Below are 19,297 nucleotides of genomic sequence, written 5' to 3' on the forward strand. Positions count from 1 at the left end.
ACACGAGAAAGAGTGGCAGTAAAGAGCAAGAGGGAGAAATATAAGGGGGATCCAAACCGCATGTCAAATCAGTGCAACTGTGAAGACCATGATAGCAACTATAACTCATGTTGGAGTAACAGTGTGGAACAGTTCAAATACGCAAATCCTGGGAGGAACGCTGATTCATATCATGTGGCTGTCCAACACTTCAAGTTCAGTAACAAGCAATACTGAAAATTTCTTAAACGCTTCTGTCAGTCATTCATATCAAAGCGAGCAGAACTTTAAAAATCGCAGCAGTTGCTTTATAAACTGTAGTTGCATTTTGGCATCAGATCTGGCACTACCTTAACCTATCAGATAAAGCAATCAACCATTGGAAACTACTTTCATATTCGCACAAATATGTGACCTCAGAGGTCTTTCATCTTTTTTGTTCTTAGCAGCTGACACACACACGAAAATCACTTTCAGTATGACCCAAACAATTAACAGTGTCAAAAAACTGTGTCGCTATCAATTTCATATGGTCTTTGAAACTCACCAGACAAAACCTATACAGCAACTGAAATGATTACAGCTCAATCAAAATGAACCAAACAAAGCAAGTAGGTGATTGTGGGAAAAAGACAGACAAATGTTTTGTTAATCTTTTATGTGAATCAGATCAAATGTTTCAAAGTTAACCAAGCCAGTGAGAAAAAAATAATAACTACACCAGAATTACCACAAGATCTCAAAATGTGTATCTTTCGATCGGGCTGCAGACCTGAACGACAGGGCAGGACATGAAAGCAGCCTCACACCTCCATGGCACATGTCACAGCCAAGAGCCGTCCGTTGAAAACCACAGGCGATGCTATCATACACATATACGGCACATTACCATGAAAGGAGTACAAAACACAGTTACAAAAGTGAAACCAAACAACTCTCCGTTAAAAACCTGCCTTAGGCACAATATATTATGTTGCCTGGTAAAATCTGCATATTTATATGGGCATAACACATTTTATACACCAGGGTTTCCTGCAGCACTTTGCAGTTCGGGCGGCCTGCCTAAGCTGGGAAACCCTACCGCCTTAACTAGGTTGTCAAAAAAAAAAGTAAAAAAATTCGCTGCACAAAAGACCGGGAGCGGGCATGCGCGCCACATGGCCGAAATGAAAGAAAGACGTGGTCCATCACTGTCTGGAGGATAACTAGCCAGTTGATAAAACAACTCTGAGAACACCGCAAGTGTGCACGTGCGCCACACGGCCGAAATGGTCAGTCGCTGTCTGAAGGCTAGCTAGTTGATAAAACGCGTGTCCGTGAGAACCGTAAGTGGACTTATGTTTAGGGTTAATTTAAGCCTGTTATTGGATTAGTCTAAAGTTCTTGCAAATTTAAAGTAAGTTAGCTGGTGATTTTGCTGTTTGAGCAACCTGCTAGCTAGGTTGCACGTGCCTTTTGATTAGATATAATTTTTGAGCAACCTTGCTCACGTTATTTATGTGCATTATTTACATGCTACAGTAGTTACACTCCTTTAAGATAATGTAATTAATAGTAGGAAATAATCAGTTTTTACAATCTATCATCGTTCGCCAGACGTTCTACAACATCTGCTTCAGTTTGTGTTTATTAACCCTTTAGTTTCACTTCATCACACAGCTATTCCCGTTAGGTATCTGTTAAAAACATTTAATTCATTAATAATCTAGTATGTGTAAACTAGTTTCTTAAAAATTACGTTTTATTTGAGTGTTTTTAATAAAAAAAATATTTTTATCATGATGTGTACGCCCCGCCCCTTTGATTGCCACACCCCTGGTACCCTGGCACCCACTTTCAATAACAAATTTTCTGCGGGAAACCCTGATACACTGATACTAATGTGACCGGATGAAGAAGTAATTCAGCGCGGTCCTACTGGTAAACTTATATTCCATCATGAGAAGGGCCTGAGAGAATATTCATCACAGTTCACTGATATTGTATGTGAAAATTCAAAATTGAACTTTAAGACGATCTATAAATATTTGTTTAAATATATTTATGAATATTTTTCTTCCCCTTTTCACAGCTAATGATAAGTATATCTTTCACCGTACGTATATCTTTCAATATGGCCTCAGCCGCCAATCCAATCAAAGGACCCTTAGCTTCTAATGCTACGATGTACTATAAGAGCCATGGACTGAGACGACTGCAAAACAGTACTGTTCTAACAGGTTTGTGTGTTAAGGGTGTGTGACGTCTGACGTAAATGACTCCACATAAAACGTTGGAGGCAGTTGCTGCCAAATTTTAATAGGCCAAGCACACATGTGGGAAATAAACCACCTGTTCTTATTTTGTGATATGACAGAAAGTGAAAGAGAAATAGAGGATAAGTGAGGCATCAATAGAGATGAGGTATTGAGGTAGACACACCGAAATGCATTAGTAATATATATTTGATTTAAAGGATAAAAAGATGTAATGCAATGTAACTGATATTCTCTTTCATTTCCTGAGTGTGTTTTGGAAATGATCAAACTCTCAAAGTTGGATCTTTCTCCAGGCAGCACTTTTTATAATTATCATTATTTATTCTTTATGTTATATGTTCCTGCACTGATGAATGCCGTATGCTTGATGTCATTCTAGAGACCATGAAAACAAACTGTTACTCAGTATAAACAAAGGCACACGATCACAGTAGATATTTTTTATGAAAATGAATGAATTTCATTTGGTGTGTTTATATCTGTGATGAGCAGTAAATGGGGAATGTTAGTTGTTTTGATATTCCATTTTCATGAATAAAAACAAATGTTTCAATTTTAAATAATTATTAACATGAATTGTTATGTTCTCTCTTGGTCAGACAGAATACATTCAATCTGGCAAGAACAAAACTTAATGTTTAATGTTATCAGCACGCTTTGTTCATCAACACACTGTCTGTTAATCTGACATTTTGTACAAAGTTAAAATGTTCAACATCACATAGACATCATGCATATTACTTAAGTGTTTTTTTTTTAGTCAAATTATATTTACTTTAGTGTTGTATTGTATTACTTGGTTAAAATTTTTCAAAACCCTAAAACCTTTTTTTTCTCAATGTGGTTTCAAATCTTTGAACCTCACTGTAGATGTTGTTACTGAAAATGCATTTAGGGTGGCTCAACGTAAAGGAGTGAGAGCCATTCGGACCAACCGTATTGTCACTTGCCCGATTGGGCCAGTGCTTCGCCCTCAGTCACTAAAATATATTTTCTGCCTGTGGCCGTTTGTCTGTATGTATTCTTATGCAATGTAACTATCGAGACACATTTTAAGCGTTACGAATGCAATGTCATGAGGTTTCTCCTACCTTATTGGTTGTTGTGTGTTACATCAACTGGTGGAGCAAAAATTTAAGATGGCGATGATCTTTAATAATGGGGCCAAACAAAAACATAATTATTAAACATCTTGGAAGCAGACATTATCTTGGGTAAAACATGATGAAACAAACAATGTTATGTTTTGTACAGTTTGCCGTCAGTTTCCAGTTAAACAGACAAGCCAGGAGCCTTTTTCTATTTTGGCAAAGTATAACCCTGAACCACTGGTCCCGACTGGGCCAGTATAAAAAATTATTTCCATTGAGCCTTGCAATGAATCGAATACTGCAGTACTTTTAATATCACGATCATTCCAAATTTTCATTAATTTCATTAAAGTATACAAAGTACACAAAGTATATTATAAAGTACACAAAGACGTATTTTAACTGCTACATATTTATCACATAAACTATATTTGAAAAATAAAGTTGTTGGCCAATTCAATATTTAATTTAAATCCAAAACATTATCAAGTGGTCTCTTGGTATACATACTTCAGCGTTTGGGGTGATTAAATATATAATTTGTAAAAACATTTTATGTTAAACAAACACTAAATTGTGTTTGCTCTAAGATTAAAAGTGTTTTGACAACAATGCTAACTCCAATAAGGCTCATACAAAAAGTTTTCACAAATGAGCAATGATTATCAGGATAAAGATAATTACTCATGACGCGGAAGTGTGCAACAGAGGAGCATGACCATCTGCATGCTACAGTCAACAGCCTGTTTAATTTATGCGCAGTATAGAATATCAAACACACGCTCCCAAACTGAACCATATAGTGTGACCCATTTGATGGATATTAATCAAATTAATCAGATCATTAATCATATGTTATCATTCACAAAGACAAAGAAAGGAAAGAAAGAAAGAATGAAAGGAAAGAAAGAAAGAAAGAAAGAAAGAAAGAAAGAAAGAAAGAAAGAAAGAAAGAAAGAAAGAAAGAAAGAAAGAAAGAAAGAAAGAAAGAAAGAAAGAAAGAAAGAAAGAAAGAAAGAAAGAAAGAAGAACCAGAAACTGGAAGGGTGGTAAGCAATCCTTAATAAATTGTAGTGAGGTATGAATTGGAAACAGGAATAAGTTGAGCTCTCTAGAAAACAAGCCAGTCGTAAATGAGACGTAAAGAATAATAATAAACGAGAGCTTGCTGAAAATATAACTCAATTAACTTAAGAATATATTGATTCCTGTTGTCCAAACTTTAGCTTGCACCAAACAACTAAAGCATAAACTTAAATCATAGAGAGAAAGACAGAGTTAGATTTTTTTTTTTGCTGGAGTTTAAAATCTTTTTGGTTGTCTTGGCAACTGTCAAGTCCAGGATCCAGGCGTCTAACGACCGTCCCTAAGCAAACAAACAGTGATATACTTCCTTCTATTTCACTGGCCCAGGATTTAGTGGGGTATATTTATTATTGCACCCAGAAGGAAATTTCGGGGCCTGCTGGCAGATGGTGAAAGGACTGGACAGGGACTTAGTTTTAAATCTTACTGCTACTAAAGGGAGTTGTACTACACCAAGAACGAAAATATAAGAACGAGCACGCATATCTGACCTGAAGAAGAGAATCTGCAGTGTGGACTTTGGGAGAAGTTTCTGGCTCTTGTATTGGGTGTACCGTGCTTTTATAATGGACCAGCACACAGTCCAATAAATGGCAAAAGTCAGGTACATTTTTCTCAAACAACCTGCAAACAAAGAAAATGCAATTAAAGTGCATTAAGGCAAATGCATAGCCAAACACATTTACCTCACATATGATAATGTAGTAAATATACAAAGTATACTAAGCTATACTAAATACACTGTAATAAGCATCCAGCAAATTAACTTTAATATCAGCAGTGATCAGCACCGACCTTAGCCTACTCAACATTTTATTTAGGGCAGGTCACAAAGTCATGTCAAATAAACAGATGTTTTACAGATTTTTTTTATGTCTGGTGCATTTACCTTTATTAACAAAACAAAAAGCTCTTATCAAAGGCCCGATCGAAATCTTTAAACAGAACAGAGACAAAAAGAACCCCAGCAAAAGAATTCGTCATTTCGAAACGAAGCGAACATGAAACGCAGCTGCACAAAACTACGTATTTAGTCAAGATAGATTTGGCTCCTCTTGAACATTTCAATGTTGGACAGAGAGAAGACAAAAGTGAGTCAATGGAGAATACGCACAGCTACAGGAAATAAGATGGCAGAAGAAGCATCCAGGCTTTGGCGTGATGATTTAATATCTTCCATCCGAAGAGGAGAGAGGCCATCTCTATATGGACATTCCCAAACATCCCTTGTACCATATATCTATGGTTTCCTTTACAGCAAAGGGAAATAGCCTATAGATCAAAGTATATAAAGTATACGGCTGTTCATGTGAGTGATTAAATAAATAAAGATGAAGGACATTGCAAAATAAATTGACTGCATAAAGTGTCATTTTTTATGTAATATTGAATTAATTTAAAATAATATTAGTCTCTTTAATACAGTAGCTGATCATCATATCTTATTTTGTAGATAATGAATTTTACAGAAAAAGCCAAGGGCAATAAAAATGTGATCAAAACTACTCATTGTGATGATACAATGAGGTAAGGGTAAACATGTCAGTGTTTTATGGGAAAACCTTATGTAATTAGTTAATATAATATACTTTTCACTTAGACTCCAGCGTGGTAAATTTGTCAGGTCATGCTATTTTCCCATAAAATTTGATGAGTCTAATAAATGTCACCACAAGCATCAAGGCCCCATAAAACTAAAACTAAGGGTGTTTATTGTACTTGGCCTCAACTTTGCATACAAAAGCATGTTGGAGATCATTCACAGGTGAAACTGAATGGGGAAAAAGAGCTGGCCACAGAACAGAGCTAGCTGGCAGGCAAGTAGGAGTGAGACAAATAGTTGACCTAACTGATATGCTTGAACCTGGCCCGGGCAGATTCCTCATGAGCCATCTGTAACAGCGATTTGGAAAGGGGAATGATTTACTGATTCAATCATAGCAGAGCTGATTATGTGAAAACATGGCATTTGACAACAATGGAGTGTAACGTGCCTATACAGGTTAGAGGGACTGTGTGCCTCTATCTCTCTCTCTTTATCTTTGAGAAGTGTACTCAAAAGAACTAAAGACATGAGTAGATCCGCACCCAGTCTCATTTGAAGATGATCAATTAATCAGAGCTGAAGGCAGAGGAATTAATCATTGAGAGATACTCACCAATAATAGGGGGGGATCCTTATCAATGCCTGAGACAAACCCTCATCTAATTTTTTAGAGTGTGTTGTAAGCATCAACTCACAGTAAACATTTGACACACTAAATGCTAATTGAGTCCATGTTAATTGTGGTGCTCAAAGACATTGTAGCTCAGTGGCTCCTTCATAAATGTCTTATTTATCTAAAAGAAATTATATAAAGGTCATAATTTAACCTACAACTTCCCTATCCCTGATCTAATTCAATTCAGTTCTGGTTTTCAGTTTGTACACACGTTTGTTAATGCAAGTGGCTTGAGAGCGCCACCTATCGGGCGCATAATAATTGTCAACAGAGGAAGAGTCAATTAACTCAGGCTGAAGCTACAGTAACATTATTTTAGAAACTAGACAGGTAGACCCATCTAAAAAAATACATTGCACAAATGCGACAAATAAACGAACAAAGATTAAATAATAATCGACATAAATGCATATTCATATAAGTATTATAGATATATTATCATAGAAAATAACCAATAGCAGTATATATATATATAAAAAAACACTTTAAAAATGAGATGGCAACGGACAGTGTAAGTAAGACAATGTTTTTAATTCATAATTCTTGGCATATATATATATTTATATATATAATGTTCATTTTAAAACTGAAACGTATTTAAACATTTGTATTACATTTTCAATATGCCGTTTATTAAAAAAAGTGCTTCCTTATCCTTGCTTGTGTATTTCTCTCCAAATGTTCAGTCAGTGATGACGATAAAGACAAGAAAAATCAAATGGCACTGAAACCGGTCTCTTGCTCGAGTGTTCTTGTACAAAAGAAATAAACAGTTCACATGAAATGCGCACACAGAGCAAAACAGGACTTCACTGCAAAATCAGTGAGAAAGCACACGGTGATCTTCCACCGGAATCAAAACTAATGACAGCAACAGACATTGCATAGAAATATGCACCCTTTCACATTTTTATCAATCATATTGCATAAATACAAAGCGTTTACTGTAAAAGCGTATACTGACAGGCATTTACAGATCAGTACCCGAATCATGGCAAAATGTTCACAATGTGCTTCATCAGGCTGCATTTTCACGACATAGTTGCATGATAAATGGCCCACCACAGTAAAAACAAATTCGTTCCAGTCCTTTGCTTTGGCATTTTGTTTATTGCCGTCCATAAAACAATCCCATTCCCATCCCCTGAAAAAAATATTAAATCAACAATATCATACAGTGAGCGTTACGCAGCAACAGGTGTGGTAGGAATACAACCTCGAATGACAGGAATGTTTTTTTCCACTGCATTTTGTTAAAAAAAAAGTAGTTCAATTGCTGTCCATAATATAAACCAGGGGGCAAGGCGCAAAAGGGGGTTTATGAAGACATGTAAGTTAACAGGTGAAACCATGCCCATTAGCTGCACTGATATGTTTCGCGTAGCTAACACACATTCGTAATAGGACTATAGCCTACACACCTACAACAACCATTCAGTCCATAGTTCAGATGTGTGAGAAGATGAGCTTATCGTTTTGTACAAAAGGCACATGTATACCGCAGCTGCCTGGCTCCTATAGAAACAGAATCTGTCAGGGTTTATCCAGCAGACGTAAATTCACACAAACTTCAAAAGTCCAGCACACTCCGCTCTCGGTCCCGTTAGGCGCAGTTTCCCATGGCTTTAACAAACGATCCGTCGGGCAGCTGCCTGAAGATGCCCCGTAACGTCTCCAGTTCTCGTGAAAGGTGTTCAACCCTCTTGCGCAGTCTATCATTATCCGCCGACAGCTCGATCACTTTTTGTTGCGTCTCCGCGTTGCGCATTTTCGCCTTGTCCCGGCTCTTGCGTACAGCAACGTTGTTGCGCTCCCTCCTCACCCGATACTCGACGCTGCTCTTGTCGACATGTTTTTTGGATTTCACCCGATCGCCCATTTTCATGGAGCCCCCCGGCAAGTGGTTGTGTTGGTGGTGCGGGCTGGGAACGGGGGTCGGCGGAGGTGTGGGATGTCCCGGTTGGAGATGCATGGTGGTTTGCGCACAGTGCGCAATCTGATGCTGAAAGTAAGACATATGCGGCGGGTGGTGTTGAGAGTGATGGTATGTAGGTGGCATCGAGTGGCCGAGCTCATCATCCTCTCGGGGCTCTTGTTTGATGGCTACAGGTCTCATTCGTGCCGGACTGTCGTAGATCGGTTCCAGTTTGGAAGACTCCACGTAGTTGTTCAGACAGCTGTACATCTGTGGTGCCCCCGGTGTGCCACTGGCGCCGTGGGGGTACTCGTAATCTCCGCTCGCCATCTTAAGTTTTTCTTGTTTGGAGCTGTTATGGAATAAGTCAGCCAGGAATTCGTCGTTGAATGCAGACGGGTCAATGTACGCGCTGATGTCAATTGAGTTTTCGTTCTCGCAGATTTCGCTCAGGTCTCCCGCGTTCGCAGTGTCTTTATAGATATAGGCGTTTTGCTGGCTCTGTACAAGACTGGTCATCAGTGGCCGTGGGGCGACCTCGTACAGGTTTGCTTGCTCCATGGAGTATCTAAAACCCGCCAGACATGGTGAAGAGCTCCGGGAATCCAGCTTGTTCGCAGTACCGGAGAAAGACGCGCTGTCTCTATGTTCTTGGGACAACCAAACTTTCAGCCTGTCTATGAAATTAACCGTAAAGTGGATGCGAGTTAAATTCTGAAACACCACACGGGATCTCCGTTAAGTCGACACTTGCACCCTCAGCGTGCGAGCTTCACATCTGTCAAATACTTGTCTGAGTGCGCTTTTATACGCGTTTGAGATTGGAAGGCTGGTGTGCTCTGGGTCCTAATGCTTCTGTGCGTAATAGCTGTCAGAACAGAAAACAAACGTACTCCCACATGTTCATACAAATATCTCTATTACATTCATACAAATATGATGTCCTAAACATTATCATGATTTTAACAAATATATTGCATCAAGATTACGATTTTTCAAGATTACAAAGAAAAACATAAAAGGATAATAGAATAGATATAATAGATAGAATAATAAAAGGATGCGACAAGTTTAGATGTTTTCTTAATTTGATCAAAAATGTGATGTATATGGGTTATTCAAATGCGTGTTTTGTTTATTGGATCAACTATTTAATTTAAAATCATGTAGAAAGAAACTAATTTCAGTTAGAAAGTTGGGTCCATTCGATGTGCCCCTATTAAACTTCATACCGTCATGAAACCAGTTTCAATAGCAAAACCTTTACGGGCAGTCGCTCAGCACAGCCTAACGTTTTATTCATGTTATATGAATAAAATACAAATGAATAGCGTCTAATCATCTTACATAGAAAGAATTTAATTGATTGTTTAAATCACCATTATTAAAACATGAGAAATTATTTTAATATATTTTATTACGTGAATTAGAGTAAATAGCCCAACCGACTGTGGAAAAAAACATCTATTTTTAATCGGCGGCATGTTTGCGAGTTAGAATGTTTTTGTTTGTTTGTTTGTTTGTTTTTTGATTACAGACTGTAAAGACTCTGAGGAATTATGCTTTTGTGTTGCTGAATTTTGTTACATGTCACTTGCTTTATAAATGTGATTTTTTGTGCATGCCATTGCAGACTTCATTTAATCCTTGTGTTTATTTTAGTAAGCCAAGATTCATTATTTCCTGGATGCTTTAAGATCTTTTAGGGCACAACAACCTGAGTAGGTATTGTTTGCCAAAACAAACAAAACAGCACACGTCTTACCTACTAGTGCAAGCTTGAGTACGCAATCACATTTTTGCAGGCAGTTGTATGCGCTGCCGTTGGAGCGCTTAGTGCTTGTGCAGGCTGGGAGCTCCCTCTATTGTTACAGTGCGCGCTGGGCACGTACCACACAGGTACCACATTGTAAAGTATGAGACAACAGAGGTTATGGAATGTAGCCATCAGCAGATAGGCTCGGATATATATTTTTGTGATGGATTGTCTTAGTCCATTCTTTTTTACTACGTGAAAAAGAGTAGTTTCAATACTTCATTAAAGCTATGTAGTAATAGTTCATGTAAAATGCCTTATGAAGTACTCATAAAACGTGAAAAATTAAATTGTTTTATTTGGTATACAATATTCACATAGAATGCTGTAAAATAATAATACAAAAATAGATAAATACGGTAGGTAAGTTTAAAAAAAAAAAAATTTTTTTACAAACAATTGTTTGTATTGGCCTTTTATTCTTTTATGTGACCTCTATACTTTATTGCTCCATGAATGTTTTTTGTTACATAATTACGAATTTTCGTTTCCCCAATACCAATAAGGAATAACCTTGTTTGATATTCTTGAATGATCTAATCTAATTGTATTGAAAACGACCCAAACTAACAAGTGCAGTCTGATTGGTTCAGTGACATGTCAATCTAGTGTGTATTTCGTCATCTCTCCCCACCATCCGATTTGATTGGTTAGAGAAGCAGATTTCCCTACATGGTCAAAAGATTTCGCAATACTCCCAAGCGCCGCTTTACCAAACAATAACACCTCATCCTGCTCTTATTTCTCGTAAACAAAGAGGATATTATTCTTTATTAACTCAAGTGAATGACTTGTACGCATCGGACGTTTTCAAGGTAAGTCCTCAGATAGATATAATACCTATATAGACTGTCGAAATAATTATTTTTTTACCAATATTACGATGGCTGACTGAGTGGATCGTTTCTGCTCACCCAGTTGCAAAATAGCTTCGATCTGAGATCAGCGACAGGGTTATTCTTAACTATTAAACATGGACATGATCGACTGTTCGTCGTTTTTCTTTATTTAAGCAACATTATTGTTAAAAACAGTCTATATAAGCTCTCAGTTAATATTATTAGACGCCTGACGTCATGCTCAGAATGTGCCAGCTAATTAGCCAGCCTGCTAACTTACGGTGTATCCCACCGGCTACAGATGTATGTTAACACATCCAAAGTATAATTTGTGTCAACGTTGTGTTTACACAGTCTAAGAAAGTCGCTTAGTGCCGCTTTATCTAATTTAGAAAACTGTCTGCCATCTTGGATGTAACGTTAGGCATATTGTCTTTGAGGCAGGCAGCTAGCAAAGTGGTATTCCCCTTCATTCCCGCATAGTTCCGTGTATGATGTAACCCTGTCTGCCATGGCTCGTAAAAACACGCAATTCCCGTCAGCCTTTCAAATGCTCTCTAATAAACTTTCATTTAGCTAATTTTAGCGCCAATAATCTGCTGTTAGTTTAGGATGTTAACTTTGCTCTGCTAAGTTCTGCATGACTTTGGAGTTTCCTTACTCCCGTGTTACAAAGAAGCGCGAGTGGGAGGGCGAGCGATGATGCAACCGCGGGCAACACTTGAGCATAGGAGAGAAAGAAAATGTGCCACATATGCACACTGACATGGCAGCACGGTCGATTACAACTACATAATGCTAACGGATGGTTGACCCGACGTTATGGTATTGCAACATTTTGCTGAAAAAAATGAGTTTCTGCGTTGAGCATCTGTTTAGGTGGGGATTGAGTGGCATCAGATTATTCAAATGTGTACAATCTCATAGAGAGTGATGCTAATGTGTGTAAACAAGTACTGTCTAACTTATTTTTCTTTATCCTAACTGGCTTTAGGCACACAGCTGCACTCTGTGAGATTCAGTCTCATCACACTTATACCAAAACCAGCTCTGCGAATCCCGACAGTATAGGTCGGAGAGGTTTAGAGACAAACAGAGGAAGTGGATCCAAATGAGCAAGCAGCTGCAACAGAAGATAACCAATACAACTCAGAACGGTGTCAGTGTTATACAGAATCAAGCTCATAATAGTACAATCAACCCCACCAGCACAGCAGGACTGCAGCAGGTACAGAAGATGAACAAAAACTAATGTACTTATTTATAAATATTCATTTATTATTCAAAAGCATTAAGTACTGTCTCACCTCGCATGGCATAAAAGTATGTCTAAAAAGGGGTCATGACATGTTTCATTTTATTATTTGAGGTGTACTTATTTGCTGAAAAACATACAAATTTAAGTAAATTATTACCCTTTCCACCCAGTTTTTTTATTCTCTATTTGAGTTGTGTGTTTAGGAGCATTTGGCCTGGCTCAGTTTCCCGCCCACTTTTATGATTTACAGCCTACATACTGCTACTACTACACAGTTGCACTTCAAATACAGCTTCTCAAATACAGCTTCTCTTTTTAAACACTGTGTATTTATTCATGTCACAGACAACATCACAAGCACAACGATAAAAGTTTTTACAATTAAAGTAATCATGTGAATGAATCACTAGTAAACAGTGACACAATGTTCCCAGCTAGTGTGTACAAACACTGCAGTGTTTTAACAGAGAGTTGCACTTATTGTCAGTAACTGCGCACAGATTATCAATACAATACCAGCATGTTTCTACCACATGCTCTCTAACGTGATATAATTCAAAACTCACGGATAAACGGGTTGCAAAATAGTATGGAAATGAAATGTGTGACTTTTTGATTGAAATCTTTTTGAGTCGAAAACAGTAGGGACATAGTTCAGCACTGATATGACAGTACATTCGTAAAAAAAAGCAATTTGTTTCTTTCTGACGTCGGGATCCTTTAGAAGCCCTGCAAAGATGCTCGCTTTCCACAGCCAGCAACAGCAGAATATTTGTCTGACATGGCAATTTTACTGTTATTACAATCTTATCATGATTGTAATCAACTACTTCTTCAGATCCCTTTGGGTTGCTGCTCTGACTGAAGTTCAGTCACTGAACATCAGTAGGCCGAGCCAACGATATGATGATGTGCTGTGTCTTTCTCTGAGCCAGAGAAGCAGGAGGCTGCAGACCTGGAGCAGTCAGGTCATATGAAAATTAATATATCTATATGTATGTAACTAATCCAGCCGTTTCCGGAGAACGATTACATAAATGCTTTCGTTATTGATTAGTAGGGCGTTTTAAGTTATGAAACTTGCAGGACCTGTTATACGTCAATAGATCAGGGCAAAATTGATTCCTAATGTCATGACCCCTTAAAATGTTTCTTCCATGTAGTTAATATGGTCATTAAAGCTTGTTTATAAGAAATACAATTATGCATAGTGCTGTATGACTGATACCCTTCTCCTAATAGTTACTATATCCTATTTGATTAATTCTGTCAGGTTCCTCAGTTAGTCCCAGTGGGTCGCGCAGGTGGGGGTAAAGCCACACCACCCAGCAAAATGAAGAAAACGGGTATGGACAAAGACAGCGACGAGTACCGTCAACGAAGAGAACGTAACAACCTGGCAGTAAAGAAAAGCCGCATGCGCAGCAAGCAGAAGGCACAGGACACCCAGCAGCGTGTCAATGAGCTTAAGGAGGAAAATGAGAGACTGGAGGCCAAAATCAAATTGCTCAGCAAAGAACTGAGTGTGCTCAAAGACCTGTTTCTGGAGCATGCTCACAACCTCGCAGATAACGTGCAGCCCCCTGCTTCTGGTGGAGGCCCTGGAGACCTCTGCAACAACAACAACAATAACAATGGCAGTAACAGCAGCAGCCAGTGAAGGCCTATCGTTGACCTGCAGTGTGTTATACTGTGGGCTGCACTGAGGCTTATAAAGCAGAGCATTGTACTTAATCGTTTTGCGCTTTCTTTTTTTCTAGAATCTCTACTGTCTGCAATATTTAACTTATGTCTTCTCTTGTACACTTAAATTCGGTTTCAAACGTATTGTCTCATGCTGAGACTTATGGCATCATTGCCATAGCAACTACACCAAGTCCAACCCACGCTCTGATTTGATCTGCTGGAGATATCCATCTTTTTATAACCATCCATTTTAAAGCACGTTTCAGTGTCTTGAAACGAAGCAGTTTCATAGTGGATTGTGAATGCTTGTCAATAGAAATTTTTTAAGTGTGACCAAAGTAGGTTACAAACATTAGATATGTAACAGTAATATAATATAAAGTGTTTTATAAGTCCACAGAAATGTACTGGAATTGGGGTTATCTAAAAATGAAATTAAGGACTGCTCCAGTAGAAAAAAGCAACTGACTATGTCTTGCGTTTCACCTTGTGTTGAATAAATTCATTTGTTGACCATGTCTCATAAAATAGCAAATACACTGTTGTATCCATAGTAACAGACTCCAGACAGACAAAACGTATTGCGTCAGACTCTAGACAGTGTCTGCATTAACGGTAGCCCTTAAATCCCTACAGTTAAGCCTCTAAGTCTGACGAGGGCGGAGGAGAAATACAGTGGAATATTAGTTGTAGTCTGAATGTTAGGGTGTTGGTAGATAAATTAACAAAGTTATTTTATGATACCAACTCTACTTCTGTCTGTGTAAATACCGATGGCGGTTTAGATCAAAACACCCTTGGAATGAAAACAGGCCTAAACCGGTGTTGAACTTTTAAAGTCAACCACTGTATTTCAGTCATTTTGTTTCTCTGACTTGATCAGTATGTGTGAAGTGCATATCTGTAGCAGCAGGTGCTACTTTTTGTTATTGGATCAGCTTGGTAATGTAGCCAAATGGCTTTTGCCCTCATTGATTCTCATAGGCGTTCTTGGAGTTGCTGTAGAAAGACTTTTGTACCTCAGGCTATACGTCATAGCCTCACCGGACAGCCTTTAAGATCTATATTCCTGTTTAGGAGACAATTAAAGCGGGGTCTTGTTAGATGTCTGAAGCATCTTTGATTCTATTGTATATTTTCATTTTCTATATCTGAAGTTTTAAACATTTAAAACAAGCATGAAAGGTAATGCATGATTAGCAAAACGGTATGCTATGAATTAGAACAAAGTTTTGTATTGTATCGGGCTGAGCTAAAATAAAGCTACTGTGTAAAACTTCCTAAAAAAAGTCAATATTTTAATTGAATATTTGATTGGCATATTTTGCTTAAGTATGAGGGTTGCTGGGCAACTTGCTTTTTTACATGATGTATACTGGGATTTTTGTGCATTGTAAATTAAAATTGAATATAAAATACTTTCCTTGTGTTTGTAATAAATGTGAGGAGAGAAAGGGCACAAAGCCTAGACATTTATTGACTAGGTCATCTGAATTATCTACAGTGTCCTAGCTTTGGACTTTCCCCTCTGTAATGACTTTATAATTGTAAATAATTTCTATTATATTATACCACTGTCTGATGAGAGGAGATAACTATCAAGACATAAAGAGCTCAGATACTAAACCCTCTTAGGTGTGTCTGATATGTTTTTTTTTTTTTTGTAAATTAGCATTTTTTAAGGATTTTTAAGGTATACTGCCAGCAAACCAGTATTTCTGAATGATCTGAGGCTATAGGATTAAGTGTATTTGAAGTGAAAGTATTTGATGAATATATAATACGTGCCGAGAACATTCCGTTATTATTTTATTATTTTTGACTGAGGCAGCATTTAGCAGGCTTTTGCATCTGAGCTCCTTGTGTGTTCTATAATAAAATCAATCATGCACGTAGTAAATTTTAGTTTATTTAAAGGAAAACACCACCATTTTTCAATATTTTACTATGTTCTTCCCTTACCTTAGATGAATTAATACATACCTATCTTTTATCAATGCATGCACTTTTAATCTTTGTACAGGGCTTCTTAAATGTGTTAGCATTTAGCCCAGCCCCATTTATTTGGAGGTTCCAAACAAAAGTTTTATTTTGTGCCACCATACTTACTCGTGTAACAGTCTTTAAATGGGGGAAACATGGAAGTGTTTGGTGGCTTATAAATTCATCCTTGTTTGGAGCCATATGAATGAATGGGGCTAGGCTAAATGCTAACACATTCACAAGGCACTGTACAAAGATTAAAAGTGCACACATTGGAAAAAGATAGGCATGTATTAATTCATCTAAGTTGAGGTAAGAACATAGTTAAATATTGAAAAACGGTGCTGTTTTCCTTAAACTAAGTTTGGGAGGAGCATGGTCATGTAATCCAACCAATCAATGCGGAGAGGTGTCTATAAATAGCCATCCCTAACCTCTGTCCTGTGACAATTTTTGCAGCATCCCTCCTCCACCCCATCGCCTCATTCTCATCTAGTTCATCTATCCCAGTTTAAGAGGAGGGAGTCCTATAGGTTCTGGCTAAAATTCTGAGCTTGGAGCCCTCCCCTCAGACAGGACACCAAATATGCTTTATCTTTTCCCTATTGATTACATGTTAATGCAAACTTGTGAAAATAACTGAAGAAACCTTTTTTCTATTTAAATTCGTCATAAGAAACGGTCCATAAAAAGTGACTTATCAACTTATCAAACTGGTCCAGCCAGTCAGAGAACACCAAACAAAGTAAGAAAAAGGCTTCTTAACAGTCAAGCACATTAAGAATAAACATCTTAAGAGAGGAGAAATGAAAAAGTAAGAGACGAAAAGAAGTCTACATGAAGAAAAGATTAAGGAATAATGGTATGATGTTCAAACTGACAGACAGAAGGTGTGTTATTCCGTACTTGGACCCTGGACTGTTGAAGCTGCGTGCATGTGAGTACATAACCTGTTCAGTGAGATAAGATGTATGACGTGTTTTGGAACGCAGGCATAGTTTCCCAGCAAAGAGGAAGAACACTAAACACCAAGCACTACCTAGAGCTCACACCTTTTTCTGTTTTCCTTCCTCCCTTGTGTTGCACTTTGTAAGTTATCTAAGCAGCTCTACCAATAACTCCAGAAATGTACACTATACATGTCTAGGCCTTAAAACTTTAAAGCCAATATGTTACAAGCCAATGTAATAAAATGGCCTTTAAGATACTGATGCATTTTGCGACCTGATTTGAGTGCACAAGGCCACAGACAAGCTTTCAGTCCAGCTGGCAAAAGGTTACAGAGATAGAAAAATGCTGAATCAAAATGTGTGGTAAATTGACATTGCTGAGGTTACTGTAATAATCTCTGACAGCCCATTCTTTCTGTAGTTAATCTATAACTGACTGACATCAGCATCATCCGACCAGCAACAAGACACCACAGGTGAACAGGGTCAGACCGTTATACGGTTCATGACAGCGAGATCATAAAAGTTGCCACCACACTGTCATCGCATAGTACCACAACTAACACAAGTTTTTTTTTAAAAGAGCACCTATGGTCAGATTCACAATTGAACATTTCCTTTGGTGTGTAAGTGTGCATTAGTACATGTTAACGATAATGCAAAAGGTACAAAGAACAATGATGCGAGTGATCATTTCCAACATAAATCTCTTTTCTTGGACTACAACAAACACATGGATTGTAGGCAACAGTTTACTTCCTGGGCTGGTTGACTAGACAAGACCAACATTATCATAATTCCTCCTGCTTTGACTTACAGCCTGTAAATTAACCTCTTTCAGCCCTGCAATGTGAGCTAATCTTACAAACATGGTAAGGAGCGTCACATTTTCGGGGGTATTCAAGCCAATCGCAATGTACAGATTAGCTGGCCAATCAGCTTTTCAAATCGATGAGTTTTGTACAAAATCAAAGAGTTGAGGAAGACAGGGATATCTGGAGCTACAAAAATGTACGGTATGTGGAAAATTATGTGTTTTTTAACCATAAACCACACAAACACATTGTATTATACCAAATACACAAATAATTTTGTTTTTTAGCAATGAAATAAGTGCCCTTTAAAGAGAAATATGGGTTGAATGCGTTATTTTATAACGCTGACCTGCTGGCTGGACTATATTCCTCCAATTAACGTTACTGTACATGGCTACAAACCAAATTCCATGAACATGAATATTAATATAATGCTACCGAATGAACGATCCTGTTGGTAGATTACTAAAACTTTACAGTATTACAACATTCCATTACAAACTAAAATATATACCCAATCACAGGAAAATAGTATTTACTAAGTGATATGAAATTGAAGTTTCTGCCGTTTTGTGTCTCTTACCATGTCCCAAGAGTTATGATGTGGTGATTGATTCGTCCATTTTCTTGCTCGAGGCTCCATCTACAAACGTTTTATGAATGCCACAAAATGAATACTTTGAGGCTACCTTATAGCAATACTTTTGATACACATGTTTGCTATCTTGCGTGTACGAAACAGATATAGTTCGCGTGTGATACGAGACACAAAGTAGTTCCGGTAGAAAGGAGATTAGTATGATCGCGATAAATGTCGTGATCGACTAATTATAATTATGTCACTTTGATAAAAATCAGTTCGTCATATTCTTTTAAAAAAAAAATGTAATGACATTTAACGTTTATCAAGCAAGGCGTATTTATGTGCAACTGTAAGTTTTAACGCACCTCATTGGCAAAATTTACACATTTCGCCTCAGTGACGTTTGGTTTAGAGGCGGAGCTTCATTCTTGCTTTTTACGTTTAAAATATATTGCCTTTTCATAAAATAAATAATTACGTTTCCCACGAGCTAATGTCCCTGTGTGCAAAGGTGATAATGAATAAAAAACGAACTTTTGTTCAAAGTGGCAGATATAACGTACAAATAAAAAATTTAAAAATTAAGTATTTTAACTATGATGTTAAATAGGATGCATATGTAACAACATCTAAAAATGGGTTGTTTAAACAGGTTTGCAAATTAATAGCTCGTTCTACTCTGTGACAGTATGTTGACAATGTCTATGCTCTGTATTATTTTTTTTAAATAATCGCAGGTCTTTCACATCACATGCAAAAGCGTAGCAGCAACATAGTTTACCTGAAACATCATTTTCACATAGAGCTAAAACAGAC

The 19,297-nt window shown here is 37.6% G+C and overlaps 2 protein-coding genes across 2 annotated transcripts; one reads left to right on the forward strand and one right to left on the reverse strand.

Moving 5' to 3' along the window:
• Positions 1-7,893: 7,893 nt before the first annotated feature.
• Positions 7,894-9,343, reverse strand: cebpa (CCAAT enhancer binding protein alpha). The gene has a single exon (XM_065289540.1). The coding sequence runs from the start codon at positions 9,110-9,112 to the stop codon at positions 8,240-8,242; it is 873 nt and encodes a 290-aa protein (XP_065145612.1). The 5' UTR covers positions 9,113-9,343; the 3' UTR covers positions 7,894-8,239.
• A 1,682-nt stretch (positions 9,344-11,025) lies between these two features.
• Positions 11,026-15,568, forward strand: cebpg (CCAAT enhancer binding protein gamma). The gene is made up of 3 exons (XM_065289538.1): positions 11,026-11,182; positions 12,201-12,434; positions 13,738-15,568. Exons 2-3 carry the CDS (start codon positions 12,318-12,320, stop codon positions 14,122-14,124), a joined length of 504 nt encoding a protein of 167 aa, XP_065145610.1. The 5' UTR covers positions 11,026-11,182; positions 12,201-12,317; the 3' UTR covers positions 14,125-15,568.
• The last annotated feature ends 3,729 nt before the right edge of the window (positions 15,569-19,297 follow it).

The sequence above is a fragment of the Paramisgurnus dabryanus genome, chromosome 2 (assembly GCF_030506205.2).
Source record: "Paramisgurnus dabryanus chromosome 2, PD_genome_1.1, whole genome shotgun sequence".
In the NCBI taxonomy this organism is placed as follows: domain Eukaryota; kingdom Metazoa; phylum Chordata; class Actinopteri; order Cypriniformes; family Cobitidae; genus Paramisgurnus; species Paramisgurnus dabryanus.